This window comes from Pseudochaenichthys georgianus, chromosome 11, assembly GCF_902827115.2.
Source record: "Pseudochaenichthys georgianus chromosome 11, fPseGeo1.2, whole genome shotgun sequence".
In the NCBI taxonomy this organism is placed as follows: domain Eukaryota; kingdom Metazoa; phylum Chordata; class Actinopteri; order Perciformes; family Channichthyidae; genus Pseudochaenichthys; species Pseudochaenichthys georgianus.
The window spans coordinates 7,488,541-7,511,123 of record NC_047513.1 but is presented as its reverse complement, the minus strand read 5'-3'; the positions used below and the strand labels follow the sequence as shown (position 1 = coordinate 7,511,123).

The 22,583-nt window shown below is 39.4% G+C and overlaps 2 protein-coding genes across 2 annotated transcripts; one reads left to right on the top strand and one right to left on the bottom strand.

The window, feature by feature from the left end:
• Positions 1 to 255: 255 nt before the first annotated feature.
• LOC117454855 (sialin) lies at positions 256 to 17,855 on the bottom strand. Its single transcript, XM_034094119.1, has 12 exons — positions 17,618 to 17,855; positions 12,325 to 12,413; positions 12,054 to 12,144; positions 10,330 to 10,547; positions 8,370 to 8,603; positions 7,307 to 7,481; positions 5,972 to 6,090; positions 4,672 to 4,833; positions 3,010 to 3,142; positions 2,578 to 2,725; positions 2,113 to 2,203; positions 256 to 1,444 (listed from the first exon to the last, which is right to left on the bottom strand). Exons 3-12 carry the CDS (start codon positions 12,136 to 12,138, stop codon positions 1,277 to 1,279), a joined length of 1,533 nt encoding a protein of 510 aa, XP_033950010.1. The 5' UTR covers positions 12,139 to 12,144; positions 12,325 to 12,413; positions 17,618 to 17,855; the 3' UTR covers positions 256 to 1,276.
• Positions 17,856 to 17,983: 128 nt separating this feature from the next.
• Positions 17,984 to 22,544, top strand: mycbp (MYC binding protein). Its single transcript, XM_034094121.2, has 5 exons — positions 17,984 to 18,220; positions 18,465 to 18,537; positions 19,348 to 19,396; positions 20,316 to 20,445; positions 22,320 to 22,544. The coding sequence occupies exons 1-5, from the start codon at positions 18,206 to 18,208 to the stop codon at positions 22,362 to 22,364; spliced, it is 312 nt and encodes a 103-aa protein (XP_033950012.1). The 5' UTR covers positions 17,984 to 18,205; the 3' UTR covers positions 22,365 to 22,544.
• The last annotated feature ends 39 nt before the right edge of the window (positions 22,545 to 22,583 follow it).

The following is a 22,583-nucleotide window of genomic DNA, read 5'->3' as shown; positions in this document are numbered from 1 at the left end:
GAGCTTTCCTTGTTGGGTGGTTTTCATCCTACAATTAGTTTTATAATGCTGATTCTGGTATTTCTTAGAGGCAATACTCTCTAGATCTAAACAAATAAGTATTATGTGTGTTTGTAATCTTGTTGTGTAATGTTATCCTTCATATGTATATGTCTGTTTGATTTAGCTTATTTGTATCTATTCATGTATTATATTTACACAAAATGCTACTAATATATATATATTTTCTAAAAGATAAAAAGACAGACACCTCACTCAGATTTGACAGATTTTAGTTTTGCTCTGTAAACAAACTTGATAATTTACCCAATAAAATATTAAGTAAACATATTTAACATATTTGTACATCTCACACATTTTCAATACACAGAGAAGGTAAATACATTATTGCATCTGTTTAAATCATATTTTTACAATCAGAGTGCACGTTTAACAAACGGCACGAGTCAAAGAAAGGATCAAAAACACGTCAAATCCACATATTCTTCTATGAAACATAATTCTATTGGCAAGTCAAAGTTCTTGGCACTTCCTGGAATCTGGATTGGATTATAAAAAACCTCTAGAAAGATCATTTACGTCAAGTAAAAAGGCCTTTGGTGTAGAAAGTGATTATTTTGGTCCGTTTGAAAACAGACACAGCTGTGAACAAAGCAGCTGAAATTACAGGGTTTAAAAGCACTTGATCCTTTTTCGTCATATGTCTGGTTGCTTCATAAAACAAATGGTCCCATTTCATTTACAGCTAAAGAAATCTTATAAAATCCCACAGCAAGATCACCCACATTTGTTTTGGCCTCACCTGAGGTGCAGTACAGTTCATGTAATATAAATGCTCATGTGAGTTTTTCCAACAGTATACAGGACAAGTGAACAAGTATCCCTGATTCCTAATGTATTAGTAAAGGCAGTGAATATCCAGCAAATCATACTTAAATGTGCATAAAGTTCGATTTTGATGTATAAAACTGCTTATAGTCTTTGCTGGGTTTATAGTACAAAAGAGTTCAAATGCTCACCTGAGAATACATGTTCTAAAATAGTATTGATAAAAGTTCTCCATGAAACTATCCTGGTCAACCATTAAATGTCGTCAGTAAACATTCCATTCTTCATAGTTGTGAAGTGAATATTGCATTCCTATATTTTATATACATTGAGAGAGTAGAACTCTATGTTTTTCTGGGTTAAAATGTACCCAACAGTCTTTCAAAGCTGTACGCCGTGTGCCCCTTTTGTTTGTGATGTTGTTTGTATTGGTCTGAGTGTTTATGTTTTATGTAGCGATTGACTTGCCCCTTTCTTTCTTGATCTCTGCTCTCTCGTCCTCGGTATTGGCCCACGGTTGGATCTTCCCGCTGCCAAATATGGTGTAGACGAGAGCCCCCCCCACGTTGATCCCCGCTGCCACCCAGAACACCTTCATCCAGCCCGCCATGGTGTGCTGACAACCACAGAAGAAGAGATGCATCACCAGATGTATTCCAATACCACTACTAATTACCTGTGCTCAGTAACATATTCCAACTATCACAATAGTACTATAACCTGATTATAACATTGGGATTACCTAAAATAAAATAAATATAAGAGTAATGTTATTTCACAGAAGAAATCAGAAAAGATGAAAACAGTACAGTGCCTTCTAGTTTCGAAAATGCTGTAATAACATAAGGATTGAAAAAATAAATGTATATATACAAACTATAACTGAAAATAATGAACTTTAATATCTGTATTTTTTTTATTTAGAATTGTGTTAAATAAATATATATAAAAGTATAATATATTAGTTAAAGGGGGCATTTTCTGCATTGAGTATTTAAACTTTTAAACTTTGAATGCCTACATATTTAAAAAACATTTTACTATATATATATATATATATATATTTATAATTAGTAAAATATTTTAACCGGTCAAATATTAGCACAGTTCTAAGTTTAGGTATAAAAAGCCTATATTGAATATAGCCTTTTTCTTAAAAATACGATTAAATGTGACATTTCTCTTCATGTCTCTCGTTCCCACTCAATATATAAATATATATACATATACAATATTATATATGGTAACTTAAGTAACTTAATGACTATTTATTTTAAGACTTACACCCTCAGTGAAGTATCCTGTAGCAATCGGGGCCAGGACTCCAGGAATGGTCCCGAAAGTGTTGCTGATTCCCATAAGGAATCCTGCATACCTGCAAAGACGGTGAAAGAGCAAGACGTCATCAGCCTGAAATGTTATATTTTCCATACGGCCAGATTATATTTAATTTATCACACATACGGTATGTACGTTTATGAGTAAGCTGGAACGAAACAGGAATATTTAACAGAGACTTAATTGGCAACCGTTTTGATAATTCATTCTTCAAGTACAAACCAGTAATATAAAAGATTCCAAATAAACAAAGTCTCTTTAAGTAATGTGTATACAAGGAGGGAACTTGGATTGTAGCCTTTGAAGAAAACCTATATAACACACTGCAGGAAAGGGAAACCCCAAAACGCATATGAGGGCCCCTTAAAACTAAATTAGTGAGAAGTGAAGGTGTAGGGCAGTAACACCCACCGTGGAGCGATGTCTATATGGTTGATATTGACCCCGGGGGCGGTGAAGCCTCCAAAGGTGGTGGAGAGCGTGAGGAAGGTGACAGCGAAGATATCGTTGCAGCCAGCGAAACTCACAGCCACGAGGAAAGCTGCCGGGAGAATCAGACCTGCACCAGGAGGGAGTCAGGAGAGGAAGGAAACCCAGTACAGGCTCAGAACACATCACTGGGGTTACTGGTTCTGTCTTTTTAATATTTGGATTTGACCAGAGGTGGAATGGAGCTAAAGTCCTCTACTTAATTTAAAGTTTGTAGGTACTTTTATCTAATCAATCTTAAAGCTTTAGTTTCTTAACTAAATAGTTGCAATTAAAAAGAGTGCACAGTGCATACATACATTCATTCATATGTGAACTACACATGAGCGATCTGAGAGGAAAAGTGTCTTTTACCTAATAGTGTGAAGAGCTTGCGTACGACGGTGATGCTGAACACCTCCCTCTCGATGAGGCTGTCTGCCACCACACCCGACAGCATCGTCATCAGCCAGCCCCCGAGGTACGGCAGAGCGGACAGGAAACCATTCTGGAGACAGACAGAGACATTACATCAGAGTGTGCAGCGGGGGATTTGATAGTAAAGCAAGCATGTTTGTCTTTGTCAAGTATCAAGAGATGTGCATGTTAGTGTTCAGAAACAGAGACAAAAAGGTGAGGACACCTGGGAAATGATTAAAGAAAGAGCTTTAAGAACACAATTATTGTCTTTCTTGCTGACAGTTAGATAAGATTGATACCACCCTCTCAGCCAGCAGCTTGGTCGCTTAGCTTAGCATTAAGACTGTAAACGGGGGGAAACAGCCAGCACCAGGTCGGAGCTGCCATCCATGGAGGACCTCTACTCCCAGCGGCTCAGGGAGAAAGATTATCAAAGACCCCCATCACCCCAGCCACAAACTGCTCTGTCTGCTGCCGTCTGGCAGGCGGTGCCGCAGCATCAGGACTAAAACCACCAGACTCAGGGACAGCTTCATCCCACAGGCCAGAAGACTGTTAAACACCTGAGCTTGCACTGTTTTTATGTTGTTCTTTAAATATTTGATTAAGTCGCACTATTGAGGAACCTGTGATCTCAGTTCTTCCTACATTACACCGTAGTTGTGTATATGTTATGAAACTAAACCTTTGAATCTTGATCTCTGACTAAGGTATACAAAATCTGCACTTATTTGGAAAAATAGTAAGTTTCAACCAACCAAACACTTTATTATATATGATAAATGTTGTATTTTTTTTAAACATGAATAATGATAAATATAAAAACATAATGACTTATTTTTAAGATATATATATATATATATATATATATATATTGTATTTCAACCATACATTTCCATCAATATGTAAAAACTGATTTCCATATTTATATCATCATTTTATTTAAATTCCTATATATATATATATCAAATCAAGTTGTATTTATAATCGATTTTTGACCGAGCCAAAGTGCTGTACATATAATAAAAATAGCCTACAGTAGAGACACTTTACAGCAAATACAACAGCACAGATTGTTCAGAATATCAGTATGAGAAAAACGACACCCTCTGTCCTTAGACCCTCTGTCCTTAGACCCTCACATCGTACAAGGAAAAACTTCCAGAGAAAACGCACAGTTTAAAGGGGAAACATCTCAGGGAGAGGGATCCACACACACACTTTTATTTTACTCATGTACCTGTACCTACCCTGAACCCTACCCCCATAATACATGTGACTTATCGGCTATAAGCATTTCTAAAGCCCAATAATTGATATGTTTAAAGTGGAGATTGTAATTACTTTGCTCAAGCTCAGTTATAAACTGGGCTGAGTGCTAGAAAACGTCTAGCATTGATTAAAATCCGAAGAGAAGCATCATATTTGTACTTTTGGAAAGGGCAAGCTAGGTTTCATTTTAGTAAAACACACAACATTTTCAGTAAAGAAGGGTGAAGTGTCCCTGACACATATGGACAGAAGATTAAAAATGATATTAACGATAAAGCGCTATTTAAAGGAAATGTTTTATCGTTTATTAATATGAAATGGAAGAACAATTAATAGAAAGCTCACCGATTTGATGTCAAAGTGCATGACGTTGTCCATGTAGGTGGGCAGGGAGGTGAGCAGGGTGTAGTAGGACCAGTTGGCACACATCTGGGTGATGACGATGGCCCACAGAGGGACCGACATGGACATGGACAGCAGGGGAATGGACCAGCCATGACCTGTACCCTGCACACACATCACACATCCTCAGACAACACTTCAGACAGTGAATAATGTCCACAACATTGATATCATGATGAGTGGTGGGTAGAGAAAACAAAAAACCCTGTACTCAAGTAAAAGTATTGTTGCTTTATCATTATATTGATCAAGGTAGAAGTATCTTATCTCCTGCTGTCGAACAACTGCTGTGGGATCAGCTACATATAAAAGCTGTTTATAGCTATATGTATGAATAAAAGTCTTGGTCTCCACACATTTAGAAGGTTTAGGCCAATGTAAAAGAGTAAATGCACATGCTTCTTTATGTTAATGTGATCAAGTGTGTGGGTTTTAACTGTGAACAATAAAAACATGAACGAACAGATATAAAGAGAAGGGACATTTACAGGCATATTACATAAATGTGTCGATATGGAAGATTTCATTAAGTAAAAAAAGAGAAGAAATATTCTGACACAGAATGACAGCTGAGGGGAGAGGAAGTATGCTTCATAAGGAACCTAACAACATTTCACTGCAAGCTGAACAAGTGGGGTACAAGTGTGTGGGACGAGGTATTGTCATAAACCTAAAGTAAATGAAATTGATATTATTTAAGGAAATCTAAAACGGTTTAAAAACAATGTAACATTTAATAAATACAATTCATTTCATTTGAGTTTTTCTTAAGTTATTTATCAAAACGTAAAGGTGAATTTATGTCACCTTTTGTGGCATTTAACCACAGGATTTGGTGATGATGATATGCTGCAAATGCTTCACATGACTAATTCTGATAGTGGATCAAAAGCTTGGGTCTGATGTTAACCAACTTGAGTTGGTTTCTTCTAACTGTGGTAGTTAAAGAGGACCTACATTAATCAATTCATCCAAAACTCCCGTTCAGACAAACAGCTGCACGTCATTTTCTTCTTCCATAGTGGCAATACTGGGACACTACCAGTGGACTCATAATATTTGTTGCATTTAAAATCCCCAGAGGAGCTACCATAAAGCAGAGCACATCATTGTTCACCATGCTCTCATTTAACATATTATAAACAAATACATATTTTGTCATTTCTAATCTCTACGGCTTTCTTTCTACCAAAATTGTAGGGCAATATTGAGGAAAGTAAATAAAACGTTCTTTCACGCGTACCTGAGATCCAATGGATTTTATGATGTAATCTCTCTCCTCTTTGCTGATTCGACGGTCGGTGCGAGGGTCATCAGATACGAAGATAAACCAGACGACTGCCCAGAGGCAACCGGCAACACCTGAGGGAAAGAGAAAGAAGGTTTGATTGGATATAGTAATGAATAAATAAAGCAGGGTTGACAGTGAAGGCCTGATGTCATAACAAAATCAAACGGCTCTAAAGGTATTGTTGAAGAAGCTGTGAGCAAATAGAGACGAACAACTTCTAAGTTTGACAACAAAAAAAAGTGTACTGGTCATGTTTCAGCTAAAAAAACAAAACAACTATTGGAAAATGATATCATTAAAAGGGTCTTTATTATGCTTTTTTGGGTTTTCCCTTTCTGCAAAGGCTTAAATCCCTGTGTCACCTCCAGAGGGAGTTTTTCTCCCCCCCCCCCCTGCCGGAATTGGACTCCTTTGTTTACTTCCGTAAGATAATTACATCATTGGGTGTTTCTCAATGTCGAGTAAAGCTGCTCCAGAGCCACTATTTCAAGCATACTACGTCATCGAGTGCCGCCGAAGTACTGTTCCAATGTCCAGCATTCTTGGAATTCTACCGAGGCCGGCGTACATCGTTTGGAGAAATTTCGAGGCTGCACATGTGTAGAATCCATGGTCTTCAAATCCCCACAATGCTTTGCGCACGGACCAATTTCCCCAAATCCGTGGCGGAAAAAGTAAGACGGGACCTCTCATATGACGCACACCTGCACACTTGCTCGCCTGTTCCACTCTTCGTTTTCCAAATGCCAGGAAGTATTCTTGCCTCGCTTCTGAAGCAAGTGACTCGGAAGACATGTGCTACCAAGCAAGCGTATTCGACATTGAGAAACACCCACTATATGTAACACTCACGCTTCTATTGGCTAGCGCTCTGACACATTGTACATGACAGGCTAAGGGGCGGGACATCTCTAAGTTGTTGAACAATCACAACAGAGCTGGACAGCTAACCAATCAGAGCAGACTGGGCTCTGGTTTCAGACAGAGGGTGAAAAGAGGTGCTGCAGCACAGGCAGTATGAGAACAATACCTTTTTGAACATTAAAGCATGGGATCATGTTACAGTCCAGCTGTTAACGTGTTTGCATGAAGGTAAAACGTCACTTCTCATCATTTGATTGCTAGTGTTTAACCAGACACACCTTAGCGTTCTAAAAATATGTAACTGATTACAGCGTTTTTGGGTTAACCGTTTTCTTCAGCATCTACCACCATGGCATCTTTCCTGTGAGAGACTAATGTATGTTTTGAGGAAAGTGTGTGATTGTGTTTGGTTCCCGTGCTCACCACAGAGGTAGAAGACAGCGGGCCAGCCTAAGCTTTGGGAGATGAGGCCGGTGACAGGCAGAAAAATGAAGGCCCCAAAGTTTCCCCCAGACCCCGACAGGGTTATCAGGCGAGAGCGCTCCAGAGGGGGGGCCCAGCGAGCCCACATCGACATCATGGCCGGGTACGTCACTCCCTGAGGGGACATGGGGGAGACGGAAGAGAGGGAGAGAGCAGAGAGGGAGACAGCAGGGAGGGCGAGAGCAGCGAGAGGGAGCAGAGAGGGAGCAGGGAGGGAGAGAGCAGAGAGGGAGACAGCAGAGAGGGAGACAGCAGAGAGGGAGACGGATTAGAACATATTTTTGTTCATATCAAATGTGGACGATTAGCAATAAAAGGTTACAGATGTCTCCTGCACAAAAATACTTCACTTTGTTTATTTTACCAGCTGATCAGGGTGATTTGAGGCAATGCTAGCTCCGCCCCCTGCACATCTTGGGTGCTAGGTTTGTTTCATTCCAAATATTAAAAGACTGTTGGTTCACAAGAGTGACTGTAAATGAATTTGGGATTATGTTAAAATAACTTGACATAATGGGCAATAAAAGCAATTTTATTGAGTAAAAATAATCAGCAGATGAATCAATAAATAAAATGTGTTAGTTGCAGCTCTGGTGGACAATCGACTTAAACTTAAAAAGGGAAAAATGATTTTCTCTCAATCACAAACTGTTCACACAACTATTGAAATAATATGTTGTTTACAAGGATTAGAATAAGAAAAGGCTTTTAAAGAATTAGCTTTACTATTAAATTACCTTTGTGTAAAGGTGGTTGAATATACTGTGTGGTTCAACTGGTGTGGTGAAGCCTTAATCATAGACAATTCCTCTAAAAGAAAAGGTTTGCGTGAGAAAAACTACGTGCCTGATTGAAAACATACTTTGAAGAAGGGTGTAGCATGGGCCAAGTAAGAACCCATTACATTTTGGAGAAGACCCTGATTATAAATTCGAAGTACACGGACAGAAACGTTACACACTTCTTATGCTACAGCCTCCTGTGCTCAGCTCATCACTCTCACCTCCCCGATGCCCTCCAGCACTCGTAGTGCAAACAGCCAGTGGGACCCCATCTGAGCAGCCAGAGGGGTGAGCAGCGTGAGGAAGGCAGTGACCAGCACCCCGACACCCAGGAAGATACTCCCCCCATAGTGATCCGACAGGTAGCCCCCCGGGATCTGTGTGCACAGGTATCCGAAGAAGAAGGCCCCCAGCAGCAAGCCCTGAGTCTCCGAGTCCCAGGGGTACTGGGGGATCTGGGAGAGGAGGAAGGGATGCATTAGACTGTTGACAGGCCACATACTCATTTAATATGATGTTTCCCCTCCAGGCAAAGGTGGTCCACTTCCAAGTGTGTGATAGAAGTTGTATACAATATATATTTGTGTTAAATGTGTAAGTTATTGTCTTTTTTTACATTTAAAGCTTCCATTGAGGTTTTTTGGATATTTGATGTAGTCATCAGCGGAAAACAAAAAAATAAAAATGTATTAAATAAAAAAGCTTCAGTTTAAATGAAAACTTTTTATTAATTCAACTTTATTAAATTAATCTTTTTAACAGGACAAACACATTTGTTTCGAAGCAAGGTCTTAATATTTGACAAGAGTAAAACATGTTGGGAATTTTGGTAATCATGACATAAAACTTTTTCAAAACAGGTTGACTTTTGGATGTTTTGAGTAAAAACACAATCCTACAAGCCGCCACCACATAATATTAGCCTGCAACTTTGCAAAATATTGAATTAAACAATGAAAAGGTGTGAAAAAAGGTAATCTGGAAAATGTATATTTAATTCATTTTGAAGTCATTAGCTTCCTCTCTAGTTACTCTTTTCACCGACTGAAAAGTACATTATTCAGTCAGATTTGCAGAGAGGTTATGACTTTCCTTACTTAACTCAAACACAACATACACTCTGACTAACTAACTGATCCCATATCATCTTGTTTACCAATGTTTTGTTCCAGACTACTCACGTGTTGTTATTGTTGGTCACATGATAATGAGTGGAAGGGGAGATGTATTTATATCATGTATATAATGTAGTAAATACACTGCCGTCCAAAAATAAAGTCACCAACTGGATTCAACTAAGCCAATCTATCGGAGCCTTCAATTGGATAATTACTGCAGTGATGAAAATGTTTCAGCCTGCAACAAGTTATTTAACCCCAGCTGTTGCAGTCTCATGTCTTACACCACCATGTCAGAAGACGCCATATCCTGTGGTCGTGGAGAGGATGTTAATCAGTTTCAGAAGGGTCAGATTATTGGCCTGCATCAACCAAAGAACACAACTAATATAAGGAGATTGTTGAAACTAATAAATCACTAAATCAATGAATCCAGATTTACCCTCTTCCAGAGTGATGGGCGCATCAGGGTAAGAAGAGAGGCGGATGAAGGGATGTACCCATCATGCCTAGGGCCTACCGCACAGGCCTGTTGGGGCAGTGTTAGGATCTTGGGTTGCTGCAGTGGGTCAGGTTCAGCAACGTTATGTTCCCAAAGAATGAGGTCAGCTGATTACCTGAATATATTGAATCACCAGGTCTTTCCATCAATTGAGTTTTTCTTCCCCGATGGCACGGCCATATTCCAAAATGACAATGCCAGGATTCCTTGGGCTCACATTGTGAATGAGTGGTTCAGGGAGCATGGGACATCCTTTACAAATGGATTGGCCCCACAGAGTCCAGACCTCAGCCCCATTGAGAATCTTTGGGATGTGCTGAAGAAGACTGTGCAGCGGTGCGACTCTCCCATCATCAATACAAGACCTCGGCAGAAAGTTAATGCAACTCTGGACCGAAATACATTTTGTGCCATTGCAGCAGCTTGTCGAAATGATACCACGGCGACTGCATCCTGTAATCAAAGCTAAAGGCAGCCCAACTAAATATTAGAGTGTGTGACTTTCCTTTTGGGCGGGCAGTGTATAATGTGTACTGTATGTATGGTATGATTGACTGTTACCCCTGCAGGTTGATGGAAAGAGTCGCTGCTGTTGTCCCCTCCGGGTGGCAGTGGACAGGCAGAGACCACCGAGCTGTTCGGGGCTGGTTTGGGTTCAGTGGTATTCACCATGGCTATCATGGCAACACTGAGGTTGACACGGAGCCCGTAGACCATGGAGAACCCGCAGAACATCAGGAAGGCCAGGTTGAGGCGCGCCGAGCAGCACTGAGGAGGAACTGAGCACACAGAACATACAACACAAAGATTCTTACATGAAGGGAGGACTGTGAGAACAGTCAATGTGAAAAGCATTTTAAATGATTCAGATCCATTTTGACTTTCGCTTCTTTTATCTATTGAGAAGTTTATCTTATCTTAAGAACTATAAGAACTATATCTTCTTAAGCTAAAGTATAACAAATCAGAAAACAAGCTCCGGTATTACAAGATGGTATTATGCTGTTTTTTAAGATAATGACACTCACCTATATATAATATTTAAAATAACTAACATTTTAACAGCATTTGATGTTAAATTGATATCTAGTTAATCGTGTATTCAATTCCAATCCAAATATTGGCATTGCATTTGACGTGTGTAGCCAGAGCACACTTACTTTTAGGAAAGACAATCAATGACCAAAAATTGAATTCAATGACAATTTAGGTTAAAAGAAAAATTAAAGCTAAGTAAATAATAATATAATTATACTGCATACATAAAGTAAGTAAACAAATGAGTGATATAATGCAAGAAATACAAGTCAATATGCTGGCACATGACTTCTTATGTTTATATGATATTAATTGTTTTTATCTTTATTTGACAGATTACTTAAATATATTATGTTTATATATCTTATTTTCTCCTTTATTCCACATTTTAATTTCTTTATTATACTCGAATGGAACAACTGTCATTAAAACCAGTGTTCCTGATGCTGATGAATCTACTTATGACACAAAACATACAAACATTACACACTTTAAATGCAAATGTTCATTTTAATTGGTATCCTATGTCTCTTTTAAACATTTTTTACATTGGATAAATAAAGTATATATCATCTATCTATCTTATTCTTAGTAGCTTCTTGACCTCTCCTGACTCTTTTATAATTTTTTCACTTTCTGAATTTTATGCAGTCTTATGTGTGTTCAAATAAGAAATAGGGAAAATGTGTCAATTTATCTTAGGTTAAAGGTGGGTTAGGTAATTTTGGAGAAACCAGCTGGAGTGTGCTAGAATTTGAAAATACACAACCGGAACAAATCTGCCACTTCCTTACAGAGCCCCTCCTCCAACATACACGGACGCGCACATGACCAATGAGGGCACGAGATAAGTTTGTGCACAGATGGAAGGCTGACAGGCAGGTAGGCCATCCAGTTATTTTAGCCAGGCCGGCTCAGATGATTGGTCGTGCTTTTTACAGTACTACGGCTTCCAAAGATGACGTTTTTTTATGGGTTTTTTGTCAAAGCACTTCAGATATTCATTGCTATCGGGATGTTAAGAGCATTCCATGGAATATAACAAAAAGTGTATCTCGAGCAGGTTTCTCAAATTTACCTAGCCCACCTTTAAGATAATAGTAAAATGTAGTTGTTTGCTTGGACAAAATGGACAGACCAAACAATAAAACAATACAACGACAGGCAGTTTAATTGATAATGACGATAATTGCTGGGTGCAGCCGTAATGAATACACATTCTAAAGTGCTGTAAAAGATACACATACTTGGATCATTGTCGATGAGGGGTTCAGTGTCCTCGCCTTTGTCCAAAGGGGCCGTGTTGATGGAGTTGCCATTGGGTAGCGGCATGGCACTCTGGAAATATTAAGTGGGTAAAAGGATGTCTGTGAGCATTGGTGGCCACGCAACCTGCTGAATGGAAGATGTTAGTCGTTTAAAACAATGACGCACAACTGGGAAGTGAGAAAAACACATGACTCAGACGAATCAACACAAGAACACAGCACATAAAAGCCTCACCAAACATGATCTTACCAGAGTTACTGATGCTCGGGATGGATTCACTGCAGATGGAGAGTTATGATGGAGCTCAGCATGAGTTTGTCTCTTTATTAAACTGGAACCTGTGAACAAAAAATAAAAGGTCACAATACAACAGAATACACTTTGGTTCTTCTATCGTCAAAGCATCTCATTTTCAATAGAGTTGCAAAGAGTATTCGACGTTATGAATAAAATCTATTCATTGCTAAAGTAATGTAATGCAGATAAAACTGTTTTCAACCTCTGCAATATGAAAATGTTCAACCTTTTCTCAATTTGATATCATTTTAAAGTGGATACCAAGACATCCGAATCAGCCTTTTTCTGTCATTTTATATACAGTACCTATTGATAATCAGTAAATCTAGAAAATAATCACTTTATCGTTTAAATAAATCATTACAATAATATCTACCTGATTTACCTATTGCTTACTGTATATAAAATAAATTGTATTCAGTCATTCTTTCATTCATTCTTAAAAATAAATAAAAATGCCAGATGTCTGTAGGTTCCTACTTCCTAAATGTTTTTGTTATGACCTGGCTCAAAAGGCCACAACAAAGAGGAGACACCATATCAACGGTTTAACAAAATGTGTTTATTAAAGCAAGTAGTTCAAATTAGCCAAATTAATTAAGTGCAAAACAAATAACACATGAGGTGGGGGTGTCAGTGGTATCAGCAGTGTAAATGCAGGGTGAGGATTGCATGGACATGTATGAGTGTTGAAGTACACAAAGTGAAGCAACTGAGAAAACTCATAAAATACTCAACCGAAACCAGGTGCCTGTTGGGGAAAGCAGAGAGGAGCAGAGGCTTTAAATAGCTGCAGGGCACCAGACCCAGGTGCCCTGAGTTACTGCAATCAAGGCAATCAAGACAGCACAGACAGCCACACCCTCTCTAGATGAACCCACAGGGCATCACATCTGGATTGATGCTTTTTACATTGTTTAAGTATGTTTGAATATATTTTGGTTTGGGGATTGTTGGTTGGATTGAAATTGTAATATTAAGTCACTTTTGACTTTATAAGTGATTTTCACAGACATGGTGTGTAGACAAATCTTAAAAATAAATAATAATAATAATAATAATAAATAATCAGCACGTTGATCAAGAATAAGACACATTGCAGGTCTAATAGAGTAAAGTAATTAAAAAAGTAATAAAATAGCTGCTATAAGTGATATGAGGTAGATTTGTCTAATAAGGTAAACGTTTTTTTAGGGCAGAATGTAATCGCTGAGTCGTTATTGTGAGTTTCACTTCCCACTCAAACTTGCTGCTGTCAAGCTTTAAAAGGAAATGAAGTGTTGACTCATGATTGATGCTGTTATTTAGGAACTGATGATGAAAAAATACTACAGAGCTTGTTAATGCATTTTCTGAAAGATAAAAAAAGGTTTTTGGGGCTGGAGCTGAGTTACATAGCACTAAGAGGTGGAGGCCCTTTCTCATTTCTCGAACTCCCCTCCTCGACTCCTATCCTCGATACTTAGTCCCGCCCACAGGAAATACGAGCGGAGGAGCCGAGGAGGGGAACCGAGGAGAGAGGAGGGGAAGCAGCAGGCGGTTAGAGAAATGAGAACTCCTCTCCTCTGAGCGGTCATTTTAAAGAGACGTCCATTAATGATGACAGAAGGCACAGCAGCCCAGATGTGTTCATGATGACTTATATATTTACTTTGATTCATTCACAGTGCGGTATAATGAGACAATAACAGGCTACAGATGCGGACATATACACACACACATATATATGTATATATTTATATAAATATATACAATTTCAGAATCAAACAGAGCACTCATAATAACGTAACACTATCAGAGACTGGATATATCCCCCCCCCCCCCCCTCTCCCCTCTGATCGCTACAATGAGGGAAATAAATTACGGGCCAAAAGTTGTATTTACAAGTATTAAAAGTAAGCAGAGGACACCAAACCAACTGAGACCTGTCTGTCCGCTGAATCTATGCACACACTGTACCACACACACCTACACCACACACACGCATATACAGCTCCTAAAACAGGCTACAGCCGTTGTGTATTTTATTGTGAAGCACTAAATGGTTTTAGAAAAATATCGACTCTTTGTTTGTAGATATCTACTAAACTACAGCAAATACAGAGAGTAATGTAGGCCTGTTATACTGAGTGATATATATTATACACACTGCTCTGCTTTCTGCACGGACCTCACAGCTGTTCTCACTGTAAACATCGCGTCGCGATGAAAGCAGTTAATAAAATAATATCCAGGGGATGCATGCAGAGCTATCATTGGCTGAAGTTCCCGGAGGAGGGGAAGAGAGGAGTCGTAGGAGGGGTATTGGGATGAGGCTAATGTGTTAGTCAGCAGCACATAGCAGGCAAACACTGGAGACATACACCAAGGCCCTTTCTCATTTCATCAAATCCCCCTCCTCGACTCCTCGGTCCTCCGGTAGTGACCCGGAAATGAATTTCAGCACGCCATGTTGAAGGACATCTCATTTCTCTAAATGCACTTCGAGGACCGAGGATCGAGCGTCGAGGAGGCTCTCTGGAGGAGCTCTAACCGAGGATACACTGATGGGTCCTCCACGACACGCGTGGATGCATTTCCGGCAACAGAGATGTTTCAAAGAGTCGTGACGCACGGCCGGACTTATCTCAGCCAATGACAGCCCTGGATATTATTTTATTAACTGCTTTCATCGCGACGCCATGTTTCCAGAGAGAACAGCTGTGAGGTCCGTGCAGAAAGCAGAGCAGTCGTGTGTATAATATACATCACTCAGTATAACAGGCCTACTTTCTTTATTTGCTGTAGTTTAGTAGATATCTAACAAAGAGTCCATATTTTTCTAAAACCATTTAATGCTTCACAATAAAATACACAACGGCTGTTAGGCTGTTAGCTGTAGGTGCGTGTGTGTGGTACAGTGTGTGCGTAGATGCAGCGGACAGACAGGTTTCAGTTGGTTTGGTGTCATCTGTTTACTTTTAATAGGCTACTTGTAAATAAAACTTTTGGCCCGTAATTTATTTTCCTCATTGTAGCGACCAGAGAGGGGGGGGGATATCCAGTCTCTGATAGTGTTACGTTATTATGAGAGTGCTCTGTTTGATTCTGAAATTGTATCTGTATATAAATATATACATATATATGTGTGTGTGTGTGTGTGTGTGTCCGCATCTGTAGCCTGTTATTGTCTCATTATACCGCACTGTGAATGAATCAAAGTAAATATATAAGTGGTCATGAACCCATCTGTCCATCAGACAGAGGGCTGCTGTGCCTCCTGTCATCATTGATGGACGTCTCTTTAAAATGACCGCTCAGAGGAGAGGAGTTCTCATTTCTCTAACCGCCTGCTGCTTCCCCTCCTCTCTCCTCGGTTCCCCTCCTCGGCTCCTCCGCTCGCATCTCCTGTGGGCGGGACTAAGTCTCGAGGATAGGAGTCGAGGAGGGGAGTTAGAGAAATGAGAAAGGGCCCAAGTGTCATCACTCATTTAGCATCAAACATACTAATCACAATTTCTTAAAGACCCAAAGTAATTTCTTCAAAAAGCATGAACAACTCAAACATTTATATCCACTTAAACATCACATATGACTTTAAAGGTGGGGTAGGTAAGTTTCAGAAACCGGATCGAGATACACTTTTTGTAATATTCCATGGAATGCTCTTAACATCCCGATAGCAATGAATATCTTAAGTGCTTTGACAAAAAATCCATAAAAAAACGGTGTTGGAGGAGGGGCTCTATAAGGAAGTGGCAGATTTTCTCCGGTTGTGTATTTTCAAATTCTAGCGATCTCGAGCCGGTTTCTCAAACTTACCTACCCCACCTTTAACAATCATTTGATTATGCAGATGATGCAATTTATTTTTCTGACTTTCAAAGTTGTTTTTTCATTTGTCTTTTTTTTTAAAACAGTTGGACCCAGTTACAGTAAATGCCAATGTGTGTACAAGAAGAAAGGAGTCCAACTGTAAAAACTGTCTGTGTGGGAAGACAGGTTGCACAACATATAGGTCTATAATGTTCATGGTTTGCTTTGATCGGGATTCCAAAAACATGTCCCGACTCCGTATACTTTGAATTGCTCTCACAATAATATGCAACTCTGGAGTTTAACTACTGGAAATGTGCTGGAGATGCATATGTCTGTATTAGGATTCGTCCTGAGTTATCCCTGAAGAATATACTGTTTATCAGATTTACTATCATTAATTTTAAGATGTCACTGCTACCCCTTATAAAGCACAGTTGAAACCCTTATATTAACACTGTTATCAATTCTACTTCCAAGACACACTTTCATAGATTTTTTCTCCCATTTCTTTATTATGTTATCCTTTAATTTCAATGGATGTTTTTGCTGGACTGTTTCATTTTTGTTGTTGTATTTTCTGTGTATTTGAGGGCAATTTGTAAAAAAAGAATTCAAAATGTTTGATACAAATAAAGTTTATTTGTATTATTAAAGATGGGGTAGGTAAGTTTCAGAAACCGGCTCGAGATACACTTTTTGTTATATTCCATGGAATGCTCTTAACATCCCGATAGCAATGAATATCGTAAGTGCTTTGACAACAAATCCATAAAAAAATGTCATCTGTAGAAGCCGTAATACTGTAAAAAGTACAACGATGGCCTACCTGCCTGTCAGCCTTCCACCGGGGCACAAACTTATCTCGTGCCCTCATTGGTCATTTGCGCGGAGGAGGGGCTCTATAAGGAAGTGGCAGATTTTGGTTGTGTATTTTCAAATTCTAGCGATCTCGAGCCGGTTTCTCAAACTTACCTACCCCACCTTTAAATATTAGTATTTACTCTGCCAAAAAATAATTTAAAAATAAAATATATCAGCAACAAGTTGTAGCAATGTTGTATGCATACCATAGCATATTTGACCATGTAAACAGCCCAACTATCTGAAACAATGATTGTATTATGCAAAATAAACTGTCTTTGTTCTTTTTTGGCATGCTTTTGAGGTTGTTATCTTTGTCTGGACCCCAGGAAGCTGATGTTCTTAGTCAGGTAATGAAAATCCAAAAAATCCTAATGTCTGTTTTGTGCCAAGTATCAGACATACACAGATACACAGAAACTCATGTTACACAGGTCAGTGAGTATTAACCTTTATATATACAGTCTATGGTATTAACACGAGACCACATCCCTGAACATGCTAGGTAAGTGTTGACTACAGCATAGTTTAGTTACTGATGTTTACTACTTTTATTACAATTACTATTTCGTGAAATACATCTTACCTTGTGAGGGTTTTCAAGGCATTGACAATCGATTAAGGCAGCCTGAACGTTACAGAAAATAAAACATACAATGTATCATGTCCATTTTGCCATAATCTCAGCCGGCGAGACAACAACAACTAGGGACCGTGTTGCTGTTTTTCCCCACTGGCAGAGAAAAACAGTCACATGACGAGGCAGCACAGATCTATAAAAGAATGGACTGGCTAGCTACACCTGCTTTATCACTGTTCACAGCAGAGCCCTTATGATCTATAGATCTGTTGTACGGATGTGACGTAAGGGCACATGACGAACAGTTTGCACGCCCTCTCTCGAGCTTCCTTAGCTTGTACAATTAATAAAAAACGAAAAACATAAATATTTAAACGTATTTTAACAGGTGGACAGTTTAATTTATTCCAACAAAAAGTGTATCTACAAAACAAGTCAATGAAAAACGTGTTTTCGGCAGCCGTTTTAATGTGTTGTTATGGCAACGAACCCACCTCCTGTATGTTGTAAACTCACAAACATACAGCAGCTTAGAGTTATACACCTGTCGCCCATTTTTAGACATCTGTAAAATACGCAGCTATCCTCGCACCCATGGCCCACTACAGAGTAAGCATCCGGTTTCTTTCTATAGCTGGTATTTGTTTCTGCTCGCTAAATAAATGCTGTAGTTGCTCGTGTGAAGAATGTGCTAACTAGTTAGCATGGTGAAGCAGTTAACTGCCCTCAACCGGAGTCTGGAAGTTATGTATCCACAATTGTTTTCTTAATGGATAAACCAGTCAGACGTGTGCTATTAACCTTCAGTGAGTCAAAGAGTTTGTGATAGTCAAATATGAATCTTGTGTTTCAGGCCCCGGAATCGAAGAGAGAACAGTTTAGAAGATATCTTGAAAAATCCGGTGTCCTTGACAGTATAACAAGCGGTGGGTATAAAAGCTATTCAGATCCAGTATTGTAGCATTCAGGGGACAAAGGGATGGTTATAAAACCTTTGACCAAGAGGGTCCATCCTGCATGGGAAATGTCAAAGCTGTGTGAAAAATGGTGCCTATTTACGACCAAAACACTGCTTTTCAGCTTTGAAACTGATGTTTAAGACCACATTTATATTTAAACTAAGTGCTCATATAGATGGATTTTAAATTATGTAATTCATATTAGATTAGAATATATTTTAGGTAAACAGTTATATTAACATACGCTATGGGGTATATAGACATAAAGTAGCCCTATACTTTATTATTCTAAAGTTTTTTTTAAATGTCAGCACCAGGTTTATTTGTTACGGGCAAATACAAACAGAGCTCTTCGTTTAGGACTAAGTTATACAAAAAAAGTTTCAGAAACAGCTCAATAATGTGGATATGGATGTCATTCTTAAAGGAAGGCAAAAGTGAGGAGTGAATACTTTGTATTCTTGGGGAATTTGTGGTGTGGTCTCATCACTTTTCTTTATTCTTAATCCTTAATTTGAAAGTTTACCCCTGTAATGGGGCGGGTTACAACAATGGCACACTTTAGTCATTATTTGATTGATTTGGTAAGACAGGTAACATTGCTAATTGTAGCTCCCACACAAGGAATACTGAAGTAGACACTGGTCCAAGAAGTGTTTCCAACCATCCACTGTCTCCTGTACATTTGCAATCAGTGCATGTTGTTGCGCCGATCCATCAAGTGACATGATATCTCTGTTGTGCTGCTTCATCACTGTCTTGTTTCTCTTTTTGCAGTATTAGTGGCACTTTATGAAGAGGCCGACAAACCTGACAATGCACTGGAGTATCCTTTTCTCATGTGTGCAGCTTTACAGAGCCATTAGGGTTTACACGCCTAATTTACACTAGCAGCAACCCTCAGTGCACACACCCATTCACACTGTACCTCACATCACTTGTCCCGCGTGCCAAATTCCAGCCTCCTAGGACGAAAACTGTGGTTCCAAAGGAAGCTGTAAATCTACTAATCACAACTTAAAAACAAGTGTTGGTATATCAAAATTGATTACCCTGCCCAACCCCAATACACAAAGGGATACAGTGTGTATTTTAAGAAAATAATGTTAAGAGAAACATAGCATTTCAGTCTCTTCACCTATGGACGTGGTACATTGAACACAAATGTATTGAATAAGAATACCAAGTCTATAATTCATGTAAAGCTGAGATATTTGGTCCCTATTGTACTTGAGCCTAAATGCAATGGGAAATCTTCTTGAGAGCATACATTTCCTAACAAGACATTTTTTATGGCACGTCACTCAATGATTAAACAAACATCAATTTAGTTTACAATGTGCTTAGAGATTTTTTGACACAAGCCTGGTCTAAGGTATTAGGCTGACTGGACAATTGCTGTGGAAGATATCAGCGAGTCGTTATAAAGCCCAGTATTTCCCTTAAAATGTCAATACAGCTAGTGAGATAAATAGCCATTCAGCTGGTTTTAAAAATCTCTAATTTAGGCGGCCTTTGTCAGATAACTGTGTCATTGGGAATCAGATAAACATTGATTTTCTTTATGTATAGAAATCGAAAGTGTGAAACCACTGCTAGATCATTGAACCCAGCAAGACTGCAGTTCAGCACCATGCTGTAGGTTAATGTACCTTAGTTAGTTGCGTTGATCGCGCAGAAATCATAATTTGTCTTCACATAATGGCTTTACAGAGTGCGCACGTTGACCTTAACCAGCTGCACAGCTTCATAAAGCTTCACCTCGGAGCGGCCAGTCCAGAGCCGGCCGATGTTGAGACTCTTCGCATGGAGCTGGCTGACCTACAACAGAAATGCAACCTTCTCATGGGGGAGAATAAAGAGCTGAGAAACAGGGTGAGATGCAAGTCTAAATCAAAAAATAACCAGAGCTGCTTGTGCCTTAGTGCAGGGGTTCCCAAGCTTTAATGTGCCAAGGACCGGCAGATACATCAGAAGAAAATTTGAACTGATTTGAATATTTACTCACCACCAGCAGGTAGCAACAGAGGCTAATTGTATGTAACAGCCTGAACAAATACTAGAACAATATGCATCCAAAACATATTAACAACGTTTAAAAAAGAACCGGTGTCGTGTTTTAGTTTTTCGGAAAACCAAAAAACCGACGTTATTCAGTTTTTAAACCAAAACGGGAAAACAGATACATCAACATTTTGGTGTTGTTTGTATGATTTACGGATAATCCAGTGAATGCTGGGAAAACGAGGAGAAGGCGCATTATGAAGGAGGTGTGTGTGTGTGTGTGTGTGTGTGTGTGTGTGTGTGTGTGTGTGTGTGTGTGTGTGTGTGTGTGTGTGTGTGTGTGTGTGTGTGTGTGTGTGTGTGTGTGTGTGTGTGTGTGTGTGGTGTGTGTGTTGTGTGTGTGTGTGTGTGTGTGTGTGTGTGTGTGTGTGTGTGTGTGTGTGTGTGTGTGACACTGGCATTTGTTTTCAGAAGATATTATGATGGTGTCGTTCGTTCCGGTGCACGTCCGACAGCATTTAGCACTACATCGAGATTAAGATTAAACTAATTTATTTTGGGAACACCCGCATATAGGCTACCTATGGAGTTAGCCAGATGTGTGTAAATTACTGTTCATGGTCATTTGAAAACAAATGCCGGTGTCGGACACACACACGCAGAGCGCGCGCGCACACGCGCACACACACACACACACACACACACACACACACACACACACACACACACACACACGCCTTGGTGACTGGACATCTCCTTCATAAAACTAATAAAAGGGGGAGTAATCGGGCAGTTCGTTGTGTGTAGACGTGTGTGTGTGGTTAACACGTAGCAGCCTGCAGTCACTCGCTTTTATGATGAAGGTAAACACAGCGAAGGCGGTGCGTAAAAAGGCACAGCTCTCGGCGCGCTGGTGCTGCACTTCTCAGAGGCGGAGTTACACGTCCCGCTGCCTCCTGATGCTGCAGCCATTTCATGAAGCGAAGGAGGTGTTCCTTCTATAAAACAGCTGCGGGCAGCAGATACCGTGAGAGACCCGGACATGAATTCATAGATCAAGGCAGACTGGTGTACTCTCCTGTTTTGCCAATCCGGTGCTTAAACAAAGGCAAGGCAAGTTTATTTATATAGCACTTTTCAACACAAGGCAATTCAAAGTGCTTTACAAAAAAATGAAAGACATTAAGAAAATGGCATTTAAAATCAGTCATTAAAAAGAAAAGCTAATAAAATAAACATATAGCTCTACACCCCTGGCTGACATGTCCTTAAAATGAAGTCCGAGTTTGAAATATATCTCAAATAATGTATGCACTGCCATTTCCCCACATAAACATAACAGTCTGCAATTAAACGGTTGTCTCCTGTGCGCTCCTCTTCCTACTTGGCGCACCGGTAACTTTCTCGTGCGCACGAGAGGCTGAGACGAGGCACCCGCCGAATCCCTCGGAACATCATAAAAGCCATTTTCAACTGTTTTCTGGTGAAAGTTTAACTAGGCTACTGGATGAAATAATATGACTGGTATAGGTGCGAACATTAAACACTTTTTGAAAAAAATATTATGATAAAATATTTGTATATATTTATAATTCTGCAAATATTACGATAAACTCACAGCGCAGTGCAGTAACACCTCCACGGCCCGGTACCGGTCCGCGGACCGGGGGTTGGGAACCCCTGCTTTAGTGTACTCTAACCCCTGCCTTAGTTTACTCTAACACCTGCCTTAATCTCATTTCCAGCTGATGCAGTACGAACCATCGCCAGAAGAGAGAGCAGCAGAGTAGCTGGAGGGGCTTTGTCATGTACAAAATAGAAGAAAACGTTAAGCATTCTTTTTGAAGAATGTGTAAATGTTTATTAAATAATAATGGATGACCCATGGATATAACTTCACTGCTGTTGTTTGTCATATAACAAGAAGCAACCTATCCTTTGTCATAAATAAAAATGTTTCTTTTACAGAATATGATATCAGCCATTCCCTTGAATTCATACAGTATCTC

What these genes read in the sequence shown, in the direction of transcription:
- mycbp (XM_034094121.2), top strand. An exon ending in CCTTGACAGTATAACAAGCG is followed by an intron (nt 18,538 to 19,347) that starts GTGGGTATAAAA and finishes CTCTTTTTGCAG; the next exon opens with TATTAGTGGCACTTTATGAA. An exon ending in ATAAAGAGCTGAGAAACAGG is followed by an intron (nt 20,446 to 22,319) that starts GTGAGATGCAAG and finishes TCTCATTTCCAG; the next exon opens with CTGATGCAGTACGAACCATC.
- LOC117454855 (XM_034094119.1), bottom strand. Translation starts at nt 12,138, where the DNA reads ATGCCGCTACCCAATGGCAACTCCATCAACACGGCCCCTTTGGACAAA. An exon ending in CGCTGTCTTCTACCTCTGTG is followed by an intron (nt 6,091 to 7,306) that starts GTGAGCACGGGA and finishes TCTTTCCCTCAG; the next exon opens with GTGTTGCCGGTTGCCTCTGG. An exon ending in TGCACTTTGACATCAAATCG is followed by an intron (nt 3,143 to 4,671) that starts GTGAGCTTTCTA and finishes GTCTGTCTCCAG; the next exon opens with AATGGTTTCCTGTCCGCTCT.